General features: G+C 40.7%; 1 protein-coding gene across 3 annotated transcripts; it reads left to right on the top strand.

Moving 5' to 3' along the window:
- The first annotated feature begins 389 nt into the window (after positions 1-389).
- On the top strand, positions 390-21,998 carry LOC141441091 (NPC intracellular cholesterol transporter 1-like). Of its 3 annotated transcripts, none has more exons than XM_074105734.1 (18): positions 390-453; positions 1,237-1,313; positions 2,167-2,364; positions 3,933-4,125; positions 7,315-7,377; positions 8,818-9,000; positions 9,740-10,021; positions 10,919-11,111; positions 12,637-12,787; positions 13,139-13,400; positions 13,971-14,172; positions 14,555-14,755; positions 15,865-16,033; positions 16,760-16,982; positions 17,683-17,823; positions 18,596-19,077; positions 19,957-20,052; positions 21,773-21,998. In XM_074105734.1, the coding sequence occupies exons 1-18, from the start codon at positions 393-395 to the stop codon at positions 21,977-21,979; spliced, it is 3,384 nt and encodes a 1,127-aa protein (XP_073961835.1). In that variant the 5' UTR covers positions 390-392; the 3' UTR covers positions 21,980-21,998. The 3 variants fall into 3 exon arrangements, with proteins under 3 accessions (XP_073961835.1, XP_073961837.1, XP_073961836.1); XM_074105735.1 differs by lacking the exon at positions 390-453 and adding an exon at positions 535-598; XM_074105736.1 differs by lacking the exon at positions 7,315-7,377.
- Positions 21,999-22,239: the final 241 nt, after the last annotated feature.

Here is a 22,239-nt window from a genome sequence, read left to right as displayed (position 1 = left end):
TAGCGCCATGTTAAGAAACTTCGCTAACGGCATCAAGCCGGCGGAGCTGTTGCTGTCACGCTGCCCTACGTGCCTCGAGAACTTCAAGAAGCACATATGCGGGATGACGTGCGGCCCTCATCAGAGCGACTACGTGTTTCCGAAAACCATTGAGCCTTTCAACGGTGAGTCACTGATGGCTTGTACATTATCTGATGCTGTCGTGCAGTCTCGGATGCCTGGACAGCTTTAAGAAGCAATAAGCTGGATGACGTGCGGCCCTCATCAGAGCGACTACGTGTTTCCGAAAACCATTGAGCCTTTCAACGGTGAGTCACTGATGGCTTGTTACATTATCTGATGCTGTCGTGCAGTCTCGGATGCCTGGACAGCTTTAAGAAGCAATAAGCTGGATGACGTGCGGCCCTCATCAGAGCGACTACGTGTTTCCGAAAACCATTGAGCCTTTCAACGGTGAGTCACTGATAGCTTGTTACATTATCTGATGCTGTCGTGCAGCCTCGGATGCCTGGACAGCTTTAAGAAGCAATAAGCTGGATGACGTGCGGCCCTCATCAGAGCGACTACGTGTTTCCGAAAACTATTGAGCCTTTCAACGGTGAGTCACTGATGGCTTGTTATATTACTTGTTGCTGTGCACTACCCTCGCATGATTCGACAATTTCGATATTATAGAATTCGATTTCACGCTCATTCTGGCGTCAGTTCAGGCCATCATTCTGGTCTGAATGACGGCAGAATTACTGTGTAACCCTTTCAGACTGACGGACTGATGGTCCAGTCAAGACTGATGAAAATCAAATGTTTTTACAAGCTTTTCTTTAACTTGCCCTGTTTATTTGTTTATTTATTTGTAATCTTGAAAGCTAAATTTGACCCACTTCAAGCGGTCCGATTGACTTTAAATTTGGCATACTTATTGAAATTTGGTGACAATACAATAATCTAGTAGTGACCTCCTGGTAGTCCAGCCAGGATCGTCTCCGCAGGGCGGAACTTTTCAACGGTTAATAGCATCGACTTGAAATTTGGTATGCAAGTGTACTTGCGCTGTTGCAAGTACAGTCAACAAAAAGTACAGTCAGCAAAAAAAGCTTGTATTAAAAATGAAATTTTTATGGTTATGTTATTTATAAATACATTAATATTCTCATAATAAAATAAAAATAAATTTAAAAGACAGTCCCCATAGAAGAGCAATGATTTAATTATTTATACGCAATTTTTTTTTTGCAGGAACTTTTATGGTCACTGAAGTTGACTACCATCTGGATTCTGAATATAAGGAAGCCACGTTCAACTCCTGCTCACAGGTGATTTTTTTTGTGGAATATCTATTAGTTGTTGCACGCGACTTGTGTCTGCATTGTGTGAGAACTTAGCAGTTTCCCGAATTAAGAATTATCCTAAGTGTCAATCAAAGTTATAAACTGGGTTTGTACCAAATCTTATCAAAATCTGTTCTGTACTCTATATAAAATTATTACTAACACCATGACGAACTTTTGCGTTTGTAAATTATTATGTATGATATTAGTAGGATACTAAATATCCAAAAAACCTCAGTAATTTGCTGACATATTTTTGATGTTTGTGTCTTAAAGAGTGCATCGCAAAAAATCAGTGATAAACGTTATCAAACATTCATACAAAAAAAAACGTGTTTTTACCGGAAAACATCCTACAATTTGTCGTAACAAATTTCCTTTATCATCTAGACACTTGAATAATCTTGATAAAATTAGGTACGCCTGAACCACTTGAATTGATTGGATCAGTTAAATCAGGGGTTCCTAGTATTTTAAATACAGCGACGAATATTGGGAACTTGTTGGTACCATCTCGCTATGCCCGTGGAAGAGCTACGTCTCGCCCAGGCCCTATACTACCAAGTGCAGAATTCGAACTGCGTATCCTGCCGTCCCGCTAACACTTATAGTAAATCTCCAGGCGTCGTGACGCACAGCTTGGGAACTTACGAGTTATTCTATTTTTTATTGTTGCCTCATTACTCAGTAATTTATGATCCGATTCGCTAGCGTACAGCGTAGGCCCATAGAGTATAATTCTCTTTTGATCACATTAAATTTTCAAGAAAAAACACCACTGCTACCTAAGGAAGTTATTTGAAGTATTTTTTTTTTAATTATTTACTCCTTTTTCCAGGTGCTGATGCCCTCCACCAATCAGCCAGCTCTGAACGTGATGTGCGGTCGTTCTACAGGCTGCACCCCTGAGCGCTGGTTCAATTTCATGGGGGATAAGTCCGTCGCGCCGTTCCAGATAAACTATGTGGACACCAAGCCGGGAGAACCCTTCAAGCCGTATAATCCCAGCACGCTTCCCTGCAACCAGGGGATTGGGGTGAGTTTTGCTTAAAACTGGTACGTAGATGGTACAATCCACTTCAATCGAACATCGTTCGGATTAGAGATGGGTAAATCCGGATTTGAAGATTCAAAAGAGTAAGCACCATAAAAATGTACGACTGTGCAATGGGTACTGAAGCCATTGGCGTATCTAGGGTTATTTTTCAGGGAGGCTGGCCTGGATTTTTGTGTGATGATATCAGTATTATAGAACTTTGAATCGGTAGCCCAACATCCTGGGGTGGGCTCGGTCCACCCGGCCCCCCTTTCATGCCTATGACTGAATCTAATTGAGAGAGCACGATAAATACAAACTTTTCCGAGAAAATACGATGGATTATCATTATGAACTAAATCTGTACTTGTGTATTTAATAAATACAAGTATTCCCAGAATTTTCTATGGCAACAATGAGAAATCATCAAATCATTGTTCGGCAAGGTGGTATGTTTTTAAAACATGTTTGTACCTAATGGAAATTGGCACGGGTTCGATTTAAGACAGCTCCCACGTTATCAAAATATTGATCGTGTTGCTTTAGTGTTATGTCTACACGAAAACCGACAGGTATTTACTCGTTGCGGATGTGAAGCGATTTTAGCGATGTTTTCATTCCCCCTGAGTGAGATTGCGTGAGATTTGGCTCGATCCCCTCCCCTCCATATCTTTAGGGCTACAGTGCTGAAGCAACATGATTTGCAAAAGTTTACTAAGTTTTTCAGTCTGTTTTGATATTTATTTGTCGTAACACCTCATGTTACCCACTGTACATTACCTTTACCAAATTCAAGTAAATCATGAGATATTTTACGCCTATTCACGCATGTTCTACGCACTGCGATGATTTTTCCGAGTGAAATTTATGAACATTATTTCAAGGTTAAATTTTGTTGACGTATTGATTTCAGAAAAGAGATTTATTCAAAGTAATGACGATATTCTGGAAAATTTTGAAGACGAGATCTATACATTTTTTTTTAATGTGTTTAGGGTTAATCGGATTTTTTCGTGCTGTTATTCTATCCTGTAACTTAGGAGACATCACTGATACACATTGTTAGGAAAAATATTATTAGCACACTTAGGAAATTACCGATGAAGGAATTGCCATAAAACTGTCACAACTAACTATTCGTGGATTTGTACCTAAACTTAACTCAGGAGACGTTACCATGGCAACAAGCTACACTAAAAAGTTGATTGACCCTTAGAATAGAATAGAATAGAAGATTTATTTGCATAGAATAAGTAGTTACATCAACTGTCATTAGATGGTAATGAGACAAAAGGTTTCCTATCCTGCTATTTGTACAATTTTCTTATACTAGCATGCAAATTACATTTTCCAACACTAAAAGCAACTGTACTAGAAACTATCTTGCGAGAGTAAATCGCCTACACTGTAGTATATTTTTTCCAACAGTATCTGCATTAACTTTTTTTTTTAAATATATTCAGGGGTAGCTCCCGTATGCTTTTCGGTAGCTTGTTAAAAATTTTCATACACATGGCAAAGCAATGTTTTCTATATAAATACATTACCTTAAACTGTTTGTATGGCAGGGCTCCCCGGGGTGTTCGTGCCTGGACTGCAGCGCGTCGTGCCCCGCGCCGCGGCCGTCGCCGCCGCCGCCGCGCCCGTTCTCCATCCACGGCGCCGACGGGTACGCCGTCGTCATGGCGATCGTGTTCGTCATATTCACCACGCTGTTCCTCAGCGGAGTATATTGCTGCCACCAGCAGGAGAATATCGTTGGTGAGTGCTCTATCTACTACATTGAGGATGCTACCGAAGTCTTAAGGTACTGAGGGGTGTGATGCAACACATACATGCTGGACATCTGACCTGCCAGAGATGTGCGGGGATGCGTTGCGAGGAATGTGTGTGTCATGAACCAATTGAAAGAAAGAAAGAAGAAGAATAGTACACATTTATCTATCCTCGTTCCGCCGGGCTGTCTCAGCCTGCAGCTGCCGTAAAATCGAATATACAACGTGTCTCTACCCTTTGGACAAAGACGAATAGAAGGTGTCGATTAGGGTATGTCTGACTGTACAAAGCCGACACTAAACGCCACAGTATTCACGGAGAAATGACTGATTTATGATTTAATACTTGTTATTTTTTTTCATATTCATGTAACCAAATCATTTACAATACATACTAATATTATAAATGTGAAAGTGTGTGTTTGTTCGTCTTTGCATAGAGAATTATGGGCCTGAGAGTGACATAGGCTGCTTTTTATCCCAGAAAAATGCACAGTTCCCGAGGGAACAGCGCGCGGTAACCGAATTCTACGCGGACGAAATCGCGGGCAAAAGCTAGCATAACAATATTCCTGAGAAGGAACTCTACTCGGGATTTCGTCATTGTCCAGAGAGTTGAGACACGTTGTATTTAGATGAATGTTCGTGAAAAAGCTGCTCGGCTTTGCCGTAATACTTTAGGCTAGGAACTTGATCAATCAATCAATACTGCCGCACCGAGAGTGCCGCCCCCTTAACCCGCTTATATGTATCGCAAGCCTTATAAAAAGCCGGGGCCCTTGGGCACCAGACTACAACGAATTAGGCTGCGTTGCCACCAGAGATGTGCGAGGATGTTATTATTATTTTTATTTATTTTCTATTTATTTATTTGTTGCGAGGAATGTGTTTTTCATGAACAGAGAGCGGAATGTTCATGGCATTTTTTGACCTGTCATAGTGACTTCTCACTTATCGACTCTACCTAAATGATGTCGATATATTAGACTTTAAGTTAAACTGTCGTTAACTTATCATGTTATGTAGAGCGTTATTTTTCCGTATACAAATGGATGTTTGACTGTAAAAGAAGAGGTTTAAAACCGGAAAATATGAAAAAAAAACATCTATTTCTTTTAAACAGACATTAATGGAACACTTGTTAACATTACAACAGAACAATTTCAACATACAAATAAAAAAAAAACTGAACTGGAATTATTAAATTAGAAATCGTTATCCATTTATTGTTCATTGCATATGTCTCTGATCTGATCGCTCTTTAACTTAAGGCCGCCTATTGTTTACCTCTACTTTTAATATTCTTTAGTACCTATGTTTTGTATCGATATATATGTGTATATCGGAAGTCGATAAGTGAGACTTCACTATGACAGGTCAAAAAATGCCATGAAAATTCCGCTCTCTGTTCATGAACCAATAGAAACGGTTCATTTTCCTATCCTCGCACTGTACAGATCTGGTGGAAACAGGTGAGCGGAGTGAGGCTAGGTAAATGTAAATATAAACAAAAAACACATTCTTCGCAACACATCTTCGCACATTTCTGGTGTAACCAGAGGCTTACAAAGTCACCTTGTAAGTATACAGAAATGCTCATTATAATAGGGATGTTGACACCACCAATCAATTGACGTACTTTTTATGAGCTGTCAAAACACAATTCTCCCATAGAGTTTGAATGACAATAGCAACTTATGACGTCACTTGTTCGCACACTCAATCAACTAACTATTTATTTGTTTTAAAGCAACAAAAAATCTAATTTTGCAGTTAATCGAAAATTGATCTGGTTTTCAGGGCTAAAATAAAGCGTTTTTTTACTGGAGTCGTGTCTTCGAATTATTTTTTAATGGTGTCAACATCCCTATTCTGACTGTGCTATGAATACACAGTTGAGGACTAATGACTATGGTGCATTACCAATGTCTACTACTTCTGCGAAATTAAGCGTTGTGTACATCAGTGTCAGGGCTGACTAAGATAAGACGATGATTCAGTGTAAAACAGACTTTAATCCTAAACAATGAAAGATAATTGTCGTTAAACTCACGTGTTTCCTGGCTCTAAACATGTGCCGAGGAATTTTAAAAGCTTTTTATATTTAAAAATTCACCTCGTATTCTATACTCAACTAACATCCATATACTAGCACGTATGTACGTTATATGTATGTCATATTTCACAGTATAAATACTATGCGAAGTTTGACCAGAATGTCAGAAATATTGCTCATTCAAATTATAAATGTCTTAGAAAACTTTACTTTAGTACTTAAATAATGTGTTTGATTTATAGAAACGGTGACGGATTTATCCCTACTGGTGTAGATTATTACTTGTATTACTAAACCTAAGGCTGAGATAGAGTAATATCTTCTTGACCTGCTAAAAATCCAAATATCTACATATACGCTAATCAGTTTTTTAATAAACATTAGAGTTACTGCTGTATTATTTGCTAAATAGTAGGTATCACCAAGGTTTTCTACTGCATTCATTAAAAAATGTAAACCATGTATCTATTTTTTAATTAAGATAATATGCAGTAGGAAATTTTATTACAAATGTGCACAAGGTTTCTTTGAGTTTAATCGCAACATGCATGGCATTAAATACTTTAGTGCTATAATTTTACAGCTGTTTATCATTTTTACAAGCAATCACTAGAAGCAATCATTTGCACGAAACCTTGTGTTACATTCACTAAGGTGATGGTTATGAGTTTATAATAATTGTAAAACAGCTATGACTCTTAATTTCGTAAGTTTAAGATTCATAGTTGATTACTTTGGAATATTTAGAAACCATTATTATAATTTCTATCGGACGATTCTTTTTTCTTTGGAACGGTGTGGGGAGAATTTCATACGCTCGTGTGACAATTTAGCGCTTATTCACTTTACATAAGGTCGCATTTTAATTGAATAAGTATCTTATAGTGAAGACATTCCTACAATAACCTATAAAGATGCCATGATCGAAACAAATGATCCATAGTTTTGATAGTTAAGCAATTGTACCAATTCACATCTGATTAATGCAAATTACTACAAACGTGGGCTTGTCAAACCGTAACGTTGTAACCAACAGCCACCTCCGACGCGATCTGGACTTTATGTCATTTGTATAAGTGCTAAATTGGGTGGATACTAACTGCGGTGCTTGGGGCGCAGACGGGTGGCGCGGCGAGCGGCGCGGCGGGCCGGAGACCAGTCCGCTTCACAGCCACCGATCTAGTACGTATACGACTTTAAATATAACAGGGTAGAGCTCAAAATTGAACGGCCATGTAAAGGATTTATTCATACATTACAACCAGAATGTTAATGTCGCTCGGGACTTGTCGGTTTTCGTCCAAGATTCACCGATCTTTTGTTTCGAGTTCCGAATGATATTTCAGCAAACTAGTTAAAGGCACTAGTCCCACCACCGGCGAGTAACGAGAAGACTGTTTTTTTTATTATGAACATTTTATCGCTATTGTTGCCGAGCGATAAATTTTTCATATTAGAAAACACTTGTCGCTACTCGCCGGCGGTGGGACTAATGCCTAAGTGTAATGTACGAATTATTGCTTTGTATTGACCAAAGGGATTCTTTCCAAGGCGCGATTAGCGTTTTATTGCGAATATCAAGGATTGGGGGCACAAGGAAACTAAACTACACATCGTTAACTTTATAACTGGCAGATTAAACTTGCTAATCTTGCTACGAGTATAATTGGGTAATTTCTTGGGTGAAAAAAAAAAGATTTTATTTATTCCGTCAATTAGATAGTCGGAAGATATTGGACACATATTTTTTCTTTTGTCTATATCTTCATAAGTTTTTGTTTAATTGACAAAAGGAATTCGTTTCGAATATTTTCTCATAGTCTAACTGATGAACTAGTTAGATTTTTTAAGGACATTGGCACATTTTGTCCAAGACGTATTACACTTGATGATTTGAAATATACTCGACGGCACAAAATTTGGCCCACTGCATACAAAATTACCTATTATTGCATACATTTGAGGGTTGGTTTTTTGCCGCTCAGTATATTATTTTTAAACTTTTAGATTTAAATAATAAATAAACACGTTTTCAGCAACACTCAATTTATAACACCATAATTAAATAATCAGTAGCTAATTCCAATACGAGTAACTTAGTAATAAGAACTCACCTTTATACCTCTGAGTGACACCATTCGCTATTGCACTTATACTATTATTTATTATTTTATTTTGTTATTATTACTTACCCTTGCTGCATGGCTCTTATACTAATCGCCTATTTTACCTAACCATAGTTACAAATTTTTTTTTTTTTTAGTAACAATGAAATTTAAGTAGCAATATACAAAATATGTATATGTTACAATAAATCTCTACATATTGTGTAGTGTAGGGTATGTATCATAGCGCCCTTACTATGAACATCCCTGGGTCTCTGAAGCGTTGCAACCGGTATGCCGTTTGTTACGAAATTAGACTAAAAATTATGTGTCTGTGAATAAAATAATGAAACATCGATTTTGCTTAAGATTGCATCTTTTACGTGTGAAAAGATTCTGAGAGCGAAAAATGTTGTCCTTTGGGCGGGGCGTGCACCCGCTCTGTGCAAACCACGTCAGCTAACGTAGGCCCTCAGTACCAAAACAAGCATTTCCTTATACTGTTGTATGTATCCAGGTGTAGCTTCAGACAATGAACAAGAGATGGCGACGAACCCTCGCTCCATCGACCAACCGGACGGTTTGCAAGAAGCCACGTTCTTCGAAAAGCTTGGCGCTGACACGGAGACTAAACTGGAGGACTTCTTCCAGTGGTGGGGCGTGCATATGGCCTCGCGGCCCTGGGTTGTGTTGTTCATAGGTAAGTTCCATACTCAAATTACAATGATCTATAGGCATATCGAGCGAACGACGGACGAATGACCTGGTTAGAGCCCTGGGTTCGTGGTGGATGCAGGCCGCTTCCAACCGAAGCAACTGGAGGTCTGTGCGGGGCTGTGTCCAACAGTGGACGTCCTACGGCGGATATAATATCACGTACTCCGACGGAACGTGCGTTTAATCTTAGGTTTTGAACCACACAAATGTAACAGAGCTTTCTATACAAGCGTACGCATTAGCGACTTTTTTCTATAATGTATTATTTAAATACAATTAATGAGTCTCTTACTTCAAATACTTAGGGGCTGTTTCACCATCCATTGATTAGTGTTAACTGACGGTTAAATGTGATGCCGTCTCCGTCTATTCGAACAAAACAAATAGAGACAGCATCACATTTAACCGTCAGTTAACACTAATCAATAGATGGTGAAACAGCCCCTTAATCTACTGTCTTAAAAATGTAGTTGTGTTAAATAACATTGCAGATCTGTTTTAACCTCATATGCCTCGTTGAGTTTCGTGCCGGGTTCTTCTCAATAGAGGTTTTTCCTAACCGGTGGTAGATTTTTGTGACATTCACAAACAAAAAGCGTGCAGTTGCATTACTTGGCGAGGTCTTAAATCCAACGAGTTTGTAGTGAGTGGCCAATCCAGCGCCGCAACGATTTTTCTTGCAGTTGTAAACTTTGAAACTTTAAAGTGCACTTTGTCCCCAGGCCTCTGCGTGATTGTGGCTCTCGGACACGGCATCAAGTTCATGCAGGTGACCACAAACCCTGTGGAGCTGTGGGCATCGCCGACGTCCCGTTCCCGCCAGGAGCGCGAGTACTTCGACTCTCACTTTGAGCCGTTCTACCGAACTGAGATGCTGATCATCAGCGCTAAAGGGCTGTCCAACGTGCAACGGACAGACGAGTTTAACGTTACGACCACCTTCGGGCCGGTGTTCAATGCGACCTTCTTGTTGGACGTACTGGCGCTTCAGCAGAGGATTATGAGTGAGTTTAAATTAAAATTGTTAAATTTGAAAAAAAGATAAGCAATATTGGCAGCTGCTGCGAGTCCACACGACGACGTTTTTAGTCTTTACAGCTAGTATTCTGTATATAATGTCGTTAACTGTATTTTTATTTTACCACCCATTTTACCGTTGTTTCTTGTCTCTAAAATAAATTTCAGACAGGTTGACATTAGTTTTTTGACAGGTTTGACATTAGTGTCACTTTTGGGCTTTGTACAGTCTCTATTTTTAACGGCGTAGAAACGTGCTCAGATATATTTGATCAAATTTTTGCTCACAAGTTTATGAACTCGACTGTACTAAACTAGCTTTTAATCGCGGATTCACTCAAATTGATCATTAGACCTGCCCTTTGAATAGAAAAAGTCAGATTTTATAGTAACATTCTGGAATCTCTCAAAAAGTTCCGTGGGAATTCCTAAAAATCTTGATTTTATTAACATTGCAAAATCACACCCGTTCCTGTCCCTTAACCTGGCAGTTTAAATTAAGCGATTTTATGCATTAATCGGAATAAAAATTAGCTTATGTGTTTGTAATAATAGCTCCAGCTATCTGCAAACCAAATTTCATTCGAATCCGTCGAGCCGAACACAAACTTTCGCATTTAGGGGCTGTTTCACCATCCATTGATTAGCGTTAACCGACGGTTAAATGTGATGCCGTCTCCGTCTATTCGAACAAAACAAATAGAGGCGGCATCACACCTAACCGCCAGTTAACACTAATCAATGGATGGTGAAACAGCCCCTTAGAATTAGTAGGATTGTAACACTGTCCCCACACACTGTGTGTTGTGTGTGTGTTGTGCCCACTTGCTCGTTTGCCATCCAGTCGAATAAAAAAATAAAAAATAAACTGTCTCTCCTTTCAGGCATCCGTTCAGCGGACAACTCGACACTCCTCCAGGACGTGTGTTTCGCGCCGCTGTCGTCAACATTCCGCGCGGGCGACGGCAACCAGTGCGCCATACAGAGCGTCTGGGGCTGGTACCAGGATGACGAGGAACTGGTCACCGACGAACTGGAGGGCAACGCGTACCTCGATCAGATCATCACGTGCGCCAAGTTAGTAAAGCCATTTTTCATCACACTTGCTCGTAAACAGTGTCGTAACATGCAGGCTACCTTGGTTGCAACCCCCCAAATAAAACCCTCGACCTTAATGTGCTTGTCATGAAGCCCAAGGTCGGTCAATGAGTAAATGCCCGTACTGATGGTGCTGCTGCAGGACCACATGCACACGCGGCTCAGGCACATGCTGCGGGAGGGGGAGGGCGGCGCTGCCAAGAGCGCAGCCCAAGGTATCGCCAATATTTGGAACTAAAGTACAATTCAATAGAATCTGTCAATTTTCTACACATTTAAGACACCCTATCGTGGGCACACTTGATTATATATGTCCCTTTTGTTGCAATTATCATCTAAAAGGAATCAAAAAAGAATAACAGTCACATCACAAAGCCTTAGGCAGTCCGGTGTTTAAATTAGTAGGCTGGAAGTGTCTACAGGATTGTCAGATTCTATTGAATTGGAGTTTATTATATTTTTTCTTTTACAAATAAAAAATGTACTCGCAAATGTGATGAAAAACATTGTATGTCGCACGGGCGGTACTAGAATTACGAACATCGACTCATTAAAGCCCTCAGTCTTCGACTTGGGCTTCTAATAGACTCTCGTTCGTAATTCCTTATTTACCGCCCTTAAGACACAATGTACTAATAATGGAGGGTTGAACAAGGTGTGATTGGCGCAAATGTGTATTGGAGGGTCGCAAGTATTGCGAAGAATCCTGGCTTGAGACACTTGCTGGCAAGAGACGTACGACGCCAACGTGGTTCTGCATCAATCTCCGCATACTTCTCTTGTCAGGTCTGAGGACGAACATGTTGCTCTTGCATCGGTCTAATCAGTTACAAAAGACCATGTGCACAGGCAACACGCTAAAATTCATCTGTAACAGAGGCATAGGCCTGATACAGTCGCCATGAGTTATTTCGGAGCGGCCAAGGTCATCAAAAACATCGATACATAAACCTTAATAATAGAGTGCATGTTCCGATATTTTTGACCACCTTGGCCGCTCCGAAATATCTGATGGCGACTGTACAAGCAAATATAGATAGATTGCGCCATCGACGAGACATCTGTTTGACGTCACAGCCTTGATTGAGCTTGATTGGCTGATCTTTACTACATTTATGTACAGGCTGTTTCTGAATATGGGGCTTTAAATTCAAGGTTTTTTTTTTTTCAAGTTTCTTAATGCTCGGTGTGAAAAGTTATATGAGAAACCCGGGAGGAAAATTATTTTCATCTTGGGCGTTAACACTTGAATCTTTCATTACGCTCAGGATTCTACTTTAGAATCCATTGTAGAATCCTTCGCTACATTCTGGATTCAATGTACGCCCTCGCCGTAAATACACCATTTTGCTCCCTTGTGACACAAATAACTATTGTCGCCTTTTGTTTTTGCAAAGTTGCAGCCTCGCGAAGCCGGGGCGGGTTTCTTATTTATTCTAAAATTAACCACCCAAGAAACTTTTTGGTTCTAGCCAGTCTGTGCTAAATGTATATTATGTTCCAGGAACCCTTACGACGAACTGTGCCGCGCGAAATACGGCGGGCCCGTGCTGCCGGCGGTCGCGCTGGGCGGCTTCCCCGCGCCCGACCAGTACTTCAACGCTTCCGCGCTCATACTGACCATCCTCGTCAACAATAAGCACGATAAGGACAAGGTTAGTGGACCTGACACTGCAGCTGCCATCAGATAATGCGGAGCGACACATGCACTCTATTATTAAGGTGTTAGAGTTCAGGTTTCGGTGTTTTTGATCACCTTGGCAGATCCGAAATACCTTATGGCTGTCGAGACATGGTTAAAACTTTAAATTGGCACGTAGATAACTGATTCGAGTTTGTTTTATGACACGGAGTTGTACATTAATACGAGAATTAAGAATATTATCTTATAGAAACAGACATTAGTAAAGAAATAAGAATAAATATTAAGCGACTAATAAATCGATACATTGTAATAATAATATGGAGGAAAATTAGATTTTTATAATTCTGTGGATCTTTTTTAGTTGGGACCGGCGCTCGAATGGGAGAAAGAGTTCATAGCCTTCATGAAGAACTACACCGAAAATGAAATGCCAAAGTACATGGATATCGCTTACACCTCGGAGCGCTCCATAGAAGACGAACTACTGCGGGAATCCCAGTCCGACGTGTCGACGATTCTTGTGTCCTACTTCATCATGTTCGCTTATATCGCCATCTCGCTCGGGCGTTTCACGACGTGCTCGAGGCTTCTCATCGACAGCAAAGTCACGCTGGGGCTTGGAGGTGAGGTTTGATTTAAAGAAACCGGCCAAGAGCGTGTCGGACACGCCCAAAATCATTACGAAAAAAATAAGTAATATTTTTCTAAGGATTTCGTATTATATACAGTTTTTAGTCAGTTTAGGTATATTTTATTATTATTTATTATTTTATTAGTTTCCTGTTCCATTTAGCATGAAATTGAAATAAATTAAAATCATACTACAAGCACGCTGTATCGTTTTGAAGTAAAAAACTTTCCTTCGTTGTGGCTCATTTCTCTAATATATGCGACAAGAATCTGACAGCGGTTCTCGTTGTATTAACAGATGGCCCGTCAGTCAGACTAACCCTTTTCCAGGCCATAGAATATAGTAGCCACATAAATGTAGGTACACTAAATACTCGACCTTATCAAGTATACAATATGGTACAAAATCATATGTACATTTTTGAATTCATTAAAAATATTATTCATTTTAAAATTAATCCCTCCTAGGTAAACAACATAAAACTATGATTTACTTGTGTTCGCACATCTAAATTTGCGGGCCCTGGAAAAGGGGTTAAAACAATTTTTTTCTTCGTCGACAGGTGTTCTAATAGTCCTGGCGTCGGTAGTGTGCTCGATCGGTCTGTTCGGCTACATCGGCGTGGCGGCGACCCTCATCATAGTGGAAGTGATCCCGTTCCTGGTGCTCGCTGTGGGCGTCGACAACATCTTCATACTGGTGCAGACGGCGCAGCGCGAGCCGCGCCGGCCGGACGAGACGCGCGCGCAGCATATCGGACGCACGTGAGTGATATAGATCAAGAAGCCAATGGGACCTTAAGGGCCTGGAATTATGTCGCATAAAATAGGTTAGAGTTCCAAAAAATATATATGTAATTATATATAGGAAAAATATATAATAGGAACCTTAAGTTTTCTGGGATGGTCCATATTATATTTTTTAACCATAGTAGACTTGCCGTTTTTATTTTTAATAATTGAAACTTTATTTCGGCAAACCACACGTTTCGTTAGATTAATAGGTTTTGTGCCTTGGTCTGTTTAATTTTAAAAAAGGTCGTATTGACAGCTGTCAGTGGTCAACTGTCGCCGTACAACGACACGTACGTACCGTACGTTTGACGCCCCTTTGCAGTTTAACCCAGTTTAATTTGTTCGTCCACAGGCTGGGCCAGGTGGGCCCGTCGATGTTCCTAACGTCGATATCGGAATCCGTCTGCTTCTTCCTGGGAGCGCTGAGCGACATGCCGGCGGTGCGCGCGTTCGCGCTGTACGCGGCGGCCGCGCTGCTGGTCGACTTCCTGCTGCAGGTCACCTGCTTCGTGGCGCTGATGGCGCTGGACACCAAGCGACAGGACGCCAACAGGTCTGTACCATAAAGGGACCCACAGCATAGGAGCCGCCTAAGACCAATATGTTCACTTTTTTTCTATTTTAATATAAATATCTGAGCGAAAAACTCGGTACCGAGCGTTTTTCCAGAGATAAGACTAAGCTAGATCGATTTCTCATCCCCGAAAACCCCTACATACCAAATTTCATCGAAATCGTTGGAGCCGTTTCCGTGATCCCCGAAATATATACGTTTATATATATACAAGAATTGCTCGTTTAAAGGTATTAGATAATAAATATCATGTGACACTTGACACCGATTGACCCAGTCTCAAATTAAACAAACCTTGTACTTTGGATACTAGGCGACACGGATAAACATACTTATGTAGATAAATACGAGTACATACTTAAATATCTGCCCCGGCCGGGAATCGAAACCGGGACCTCAAGCTTCGTAGTCAGGTTCTCTAACCACTAGGCCATCCGGTTGTCAAACATAACATGACATAAAGACATGACATGAAATATGACAGAAAGTTACACATGTCTTAATCAAATCATAATCATACTTACCTCTTATAATTATGATGTCTGTGTCCTTTTGTGCTCCAAGACCACTTGTGGTCTAAGATGGCCCTAAATCTGTGTGCATCTGAGCCCGACCCGAGGTTTTATTGTCTAACGCACTCGAAATCACCATTATTTTCATCACTTCTTTCTGTCTCACGGCATAAGACGAGGGTAGAAAGAGATCGTAAATGCGATTGCGAACATCAACGTATTGGACAATATGGCCTCAGCCTTGAGGGATTGGTACAGTCACTAGCACCAATATCAGACACGACAAAGCGTTTATTGAATCAGGTATTGGTTTGCGAAGGTCCATATCGTATTAGACACTAACCTAAGAGTTGCGTTGCTCTGATTCCAGCTGGCTACGAGCAAGTTTGGTATCATTTTCGTATAAATTATGGTGTAGAATTAATTTCCAGTATTTATTTTAATCATTTTACAAGCGAAGTTCGATGGGGTGTTGACCGAAATTACATGGTCAAACAAGGCAAATCGTGACATAATCTTGACGTAGTACTACTGCGTACAGAATTCCTCGGCTAAGATGTGTTCTTTTGTTGACAGATTCGACGTGTTCTGCTGTGTGTCAGGCAGTAAGGCGGATGCACCGGATGCCTACGAGGGCCTTCTGTATAACTTGTTCAAACATGTCTACGTGCCGTTCCTCATGAAGAGGGAGGTTCGCGCCTCCGTCATGATCATATTCTTCGCCTGGCTTTGCTCCTCAGTAGCTGTAAGTACTTTACTGCAATTAATTATAACTGCTAAGGGACTATCAATGCTAGAAAGCTGTAATTTTGCACGGATATATATGTAAACTATGCCGACAAAATGGTATAATGAAAAATAATTTTTTTTAGGGTACCTCCCATAGACGTAAAGTGGGGGTGATTTTTTTTCTCATCCAACCCTATAATGTGGGGTATCGTTGGATAGGTCTTTTAAAACCATTAGGGGTTTGCTAAGACGATTTTTCGATTCAGTGATTCGTTTGCGAAATATTCAACTTTAAAGTGGAAATTTTCATTAAAATTGAGCGTCCCCTCTAAAATCTAAACCGGTGAGTGGAAAAAATTTAAAAAATTCAATATGGTAGTAAGTATATCAAACTTTCAAGGAAAACTATAACGGCTAAGTTTGCTTGAGAATTATTAGTAGTTTAAGAGTAAATCCAAACCTAAAATTGCTAAAAGTGGCTTCGAAGCGGTAACGTTTCGTGTGCTCTGCCCAACCCATTTGGGAATACAGGCGTGATGTTTGTGTGTGTGTGTGTGTGTGTAAGAGTAAATAGAAGCCTAAGGTATAAAATATACCTAAACCATGGAAGATTCCGTATAAAATACGAAATACTTAGAAAAATATTACTGATTTTTTTCGTAATGGCTACGGAACCTTATTTTGGGCGTGTCCGACACGCTCTTGGCCGGTTTTTTTTTTAACATAATCTCATTTTTTTCAGGTCGCGCCACACATAGACATAGGTCTCGACCAGGAGCTCTCTATGCCCCACGACAGCTTCCAGACCAAATACTTCCAGCACCTGAACAAGTATCTCAACATCGGCCCACCGGTCTACTTCGTCATCACGGACGGATTAAACTACTCGGAAGTCAAGTCGCAGAACCTGATATGCGGCACAAGGTTCTGTAATGACGACAGCGTGGCCATGCAATTGTATTCAGGTATGTCAAAGTCAAAATATATGTATTGAATTAGTAAAAAAAAAAAAAACCGCCGTAACAACAGTATTTCAACTGGATTGCCTATTTTTTTCTTGACGTCAGTGATGTCAATTATGGTAAAGCTTTACCCATAATAAAAGAAAAATATTTTCGGAACGCCGGACGGTATGCGGACCAGTCTTCTGTAGCTTTAGAGCTCCCACTCCCACTTGTTGTGTCGGATACGTTCTATGTCGGATGTCGGTCGTTTCTATACCAAAATGTATGTCGTACAAGTGTGAATAACTTAAATGTTCTGCAACTGGAACATCTGATTAAAATCCGGGCCCGACATCCGACAAGTGGGAACCCGCTCTTAGGCGTCATAGATGTCTTACCAACTGGATCACCGGAGAATCCAACCAACCAACTGTAAATCTTAACCGCTTGCATACGCCGTATTAGTTGGAAATACTTGAAATGGTGTACTAAAATCACTGTTGGACATGGCCTCCCTCACAGACCTCCAGTTTTCATGAGGAGGGGGGGGGGAGCCAATACTCGCCACACATGGCAAGCGAGCGCAGTATAGCATCTCAAGGTTGCCAAAGAGACGCTGCTGCCCATATTCTGCCCATGTTCTGCCATACCAGAAGATGACCAAGCGTACTGCTAACAAAATGAGCTATCCGTTCATAAAACAACCTTTTCCATGTTACAGCGTACCGTTCCCCGAACGAGACTTACATCGCGCAGCCGGCGGGCTCGTGGCTCGACGACTTCTTCGACTGGTCGGCTAGCACGGGGTGCTGCTACTCCTTCAAGAGCAACAACAGCTTCTGCCCGCACGACCTCGATGATGGTAGGTGTTACAGTACAAATCACGCGGAAGATGTCGAGAAAAAATGATTATTTTTAAATATCCCGTAGAGAACTTTATTAAATGGGTGGATCAACTATTTCTTGTTGTTATTCTGTCCCGTCAGCGAGGGGACAAAAGTAGTAGAGTTTAATAGAAGAAATGTTGTATCACATTATACTTAGATGCTTGTTAGATGACGAATTATGGAAGGGGCTTAAAACTACCACAAAAATGCATGTTTGGCGAATTTTAATGATATAAACATAGTTTTAAAAGTGACTCAGGAGACCGTAACTATGACAACGAGTGACAAGAAAAACTTGATCGACCCAAATGTATTTTTCGTGTCTACGAGCGCTTTCGGAAAGACCATTGCCAAAAAGAATGTGCCGCAAGAAACTTGGCATAGTCATTATTAATAAACTAAAATTTTCCTTGATAAAAACTATCCTCAGTGACGGTGCAGGGCCTAAATTTGGTGTGAGCAAGATAAATTTTGTGAGGCCCTATGATGGCACGCCACACATTAGATGATAGATTTTTAAATGAACAAAAAACGAGAAACTTTCGATTCATGAGGCCCCCTTACACCGCGAGGCCGTGGGCGGTAACCCACGTCGCCTACACTAAATTTCATAACGATCAGTTGAGTGCTGTAAGCGTAACAGTTTAACAAACAAACATCCCTACTTGGTCACAAATTGAACATTCACATAAAATGTATCAAATAATGTTGAATTTCTCATCTAAATGTGCCCCACTGTATCCACAGTTGACAACCACTGCTACAAATGCAACATGTCGCTGCTGCCGCCCGAGGACCGCCCGGGGCAATCCGACTTCCGCCGCTACGTGTCCTACTTCCTGCGAGACAACCCCGACCAGAGCTGCCCTAAGGCCGGCCACGCCGCCTACAGCCAGGCCGTCAACTATAAAACCTACCAGAACTACTCTAAAGTCGGCGCCACATATTACCAATCGTATCACACAGTGCTCAAAACGAGCTCAGACTATTACTCCGCTCTAAAAGCCGCTAGAAACGTAGCTGCTAATCTTACAGAAACGTTGAACAGGCATTTGAAAGAGAATGGCGAGAATACGACGGTCAGTGTGTTCCCGTATTCGGTGTTCTACGTGTTCTACGAACAGTATTTGACGATGTGGCCGGATACGTTGAAGTCTATGGGCATAAGTGTGCTGTCTATATTCATTGTGACGTTCGTGTTGATGGGATTCGATCTGTTCTCTGCGCTGGTGAGTATGTTTTAGTTTTTAACAGTAGTTTTAATTATTTTTTTTAGGGTTTGTTACATTCGAGGCCAAAGATATGTTGGCTTGTTGCTGTTGCTTCATGTTTGAAGTTTGATATAAAATTGTCGGAAGGCTTACGGTGATAAGGTACTAAAGTGTAAAGATATTTTTGACCCTGACTTTACTTATAAAGGAAAACCCGGAACCCTTATAAGATCACTTTGTTGCCTGTCTGCCTGACCGTCTGTCACAATATTTTTCACAAGAACGCGTGGAGGCATCAAGCTGAATTTAATATCAAATACTTGTTTCTGATACCTCTGAAAAAATCAAACTTCTAAGTCAACATAATCAAACAGACATTCATTCAAATGTGTTTCCATGCAAATTGCTGTAACCAGAAAGCTTTAGGGTACTTCCGGTTGTCCAAGAAACATGAAATTTGATATGAAGGTAGCTCTTATAGCACAAGAAAAAGTATACTGAAACTAGAAAACCTACATTAAAAAATCGAAATGGATAATTGGGTCCGCGAATTGACTCCGGATCATCGTCATTCCGTGATGCGTGCTGTACCATATACACCAACCCGGGCGTATACAAAATAAATCCAATAAAAAGAATCTAAAATTTCTGACTTCAGTAGTTATAAGTTTTTTTTGCAATAAATGTGATCATATCCTCCTAACGCCCAAGTCAAATTTTTGTTTTATGAACATGAAACTTTATGTCACTTCTGAGAGAGTTCAATGTCAAATTACTGATAAGTCCTTTATAAAGGACTTTGGGCGTTAGGACGTTATAGTGGTCTTAATTCAAGAGTTAACTATGACATTTCATTTCACCTTACCCTCGCCATTGACCTGTTTGTTTTTGTTTCAGGTGGTAGTCATCACCATCACCATGATAGTCGTGAATATTGGAGGACTCATGTACTGGTGGGGTATTAGCCTCAACGCTGTGTCGCTAGTCAATTTGGTGAGTAGAAGCAATTATATGTTACAAAATGGAACTTATAATTTTTCATTCAAGCTACTCGTAGACTAGGTTCCATTTTTTACGGTTAAAATTCTTATGAAGACCATAACTCATCTCTAATTTCAATAGTGAAGTGAACCACTTATTTAACTTCACGCACACACACACAAACATCACGCCTGTATTGACGACCAGATGGCCTAGTGGTTAGAGAACCTGACTACGAAACTTGAGGTCCCGGGTTCCATTCCCGTGTCGGGGCAGATATTTGTATGAAAAATACGAATGTTTGTTCTCGGGTCTTGGGTGTTTAATATGTATTTAAGTATGTATCTATCTATATAATTATATTTTCTCAAAAATGACCGTAAAAGTTGACATTATTCTTTACATATCAGAAGGTGAAGTGCATAGTTTATGGTCAGCGAAAAATTAAAAAGTTAAAAAGATTGCAGGCGCGCTAGCTCGACAATAATGAATTAGCGCGCCTGCAATCAGTCACATATTTTTTTTTTAAGTTAAAAAGGCCATGGAAATGTTGGCACAAGTCGTATACAGCCAAGTCTAATGGCCGGTATCAGATATTTTGTTGGAACTCCGGACTTTTCTATTGGGTCTGAAATAGCTTGTGGTCTTTTCGGTGGAAAATACACCTGCAGTTTATTTTTAATGAAAAAAGGCGGGAAAGCATAAGAAAAATATTGGAATAAAATTAAATTTTATAAAATATTTTGAGAAAAAGTTTATTCTATTTCAGAATTATTCGCCATTTTTGAGAAAAGCTTTATATTAGTCTCGGCTGGAATAGCAATTGCTGGCTTCGTTTTAGTTAAGAGAGCAATTGCCTACTTCCAGGCCACGACAATAATCTACTATTATCCGTTGTTTAGTTCCTATAACACAAGCTTTACTTTGGGACTAGGTCAATTGGTGTGAATTGTTCCGTGATATTTATTTATTATTATTCCCAAATGAGGTAGGCAGAGCACACGAAATGTTACCGGTTCCGACCCACTTTTAGCAATTTTAGGTTTTAAGTTTGACATAAACGGTGCAATAGTCACAGGTTGCTAGCCTGTCGCCTACGGTATACCTTAACCTGTATCCTCAGTCGCCACTTACAACATCCACGGAAGAAATGGAGAGGTGTCATTCTAACCCGACACCACACGGGTTTTTTTATTTAACTTCATGTATGTATGTATTCTTCCGGGTATCCGATTGACCTGTTTGGTGCACTTGTGCAAGTTTGGTGCCAACCTGGTCACGGAATTCTGGTGGTCTGACCAGAATCTTCTCTACGGGATGGAACTTTTCTAATAGCATCGATTCGACACTTTATATACCTGTATGTAATTTGGATGATAATTAACAAAAAGTAAATTCAACGAAAGTAAGCTTGTATTAAAACTTATTTCCTTCTAAAAAGGTTAGGCCCAGAATAACCTGAATGTATTTTTCGATGACTGATCCCCAACTGCTTTGGATCGTGAGGAATGGAGGACATGGGGGGGGAGGTCATTGCCCAGCAGTGGGACACCAAACTCCAGGCTACCATAAGGGGCAATCCATAAATTACATCACACCAATTTTAACCATTTTTAGCCCCAGTTGGTCACACCTAGCTCCTACGTCCCAAGCCGCTTGCACCCCCCTCCCTCCCCCCTAAATGTGCGACGTACTTTACGGACGGCCTGTAATAACAATAATTTCCCTGCAGGTAATGGCGGTGGGCATAGCGGTGGAGTTCTGTTCGCACCTGGTGCACAGTTTCAGCGTGTCTGCGGGCGAGTGCCGCGTGGCGCGCGCCTCCGCCGCACTCACGCGCATGGGCTCCTCCGTGCTCTCGGGGATCACGCTCACCAAGTTTGGAGGGATCATTGTCTTGGCCACGGCTAACAGTCAGATATTCCAGGCAAGTTGCTAAAACCCAAATGTGTTAACGATAATGGCATGATCATACATGCTCTTGGGGATCACGCTCGCCGAGTTTGGAGGGATCATTGTATTGGCCACGGCTAACAGTCAGATATTCCAGGCAAGTTGCTCAAACATAATTGTGTTAACGATAATGGCATGATCATACATGCTCTTGGGGGATCACGCTCACCAAGTTCGGAGGGATCATTGTCTTGGCCACGGCTAACAGTCAGATATTCCAGGCAAGTTGCTCAAACATAATTGTGT

Source organism: Choristoneura fumiferana, chromosome 23 (genome assembly GCF_025370935.1).
Source record: "Choristoneura fumiferana chromosome 23, NRCan_CFum_1, whole genome shotgun sequence".
Classification (NCBI taxonomy): Eukaryota; Metazoa; Arthropoda; class Insecta; order Lepidoptera; family Tortricidae; genus Choristoneura; species Choristoneura fumiferana.
Note: the sequence above shows the minus strand (reverse complement) of the source record. Positions and strands in the feature narration are given on the sequence as shown.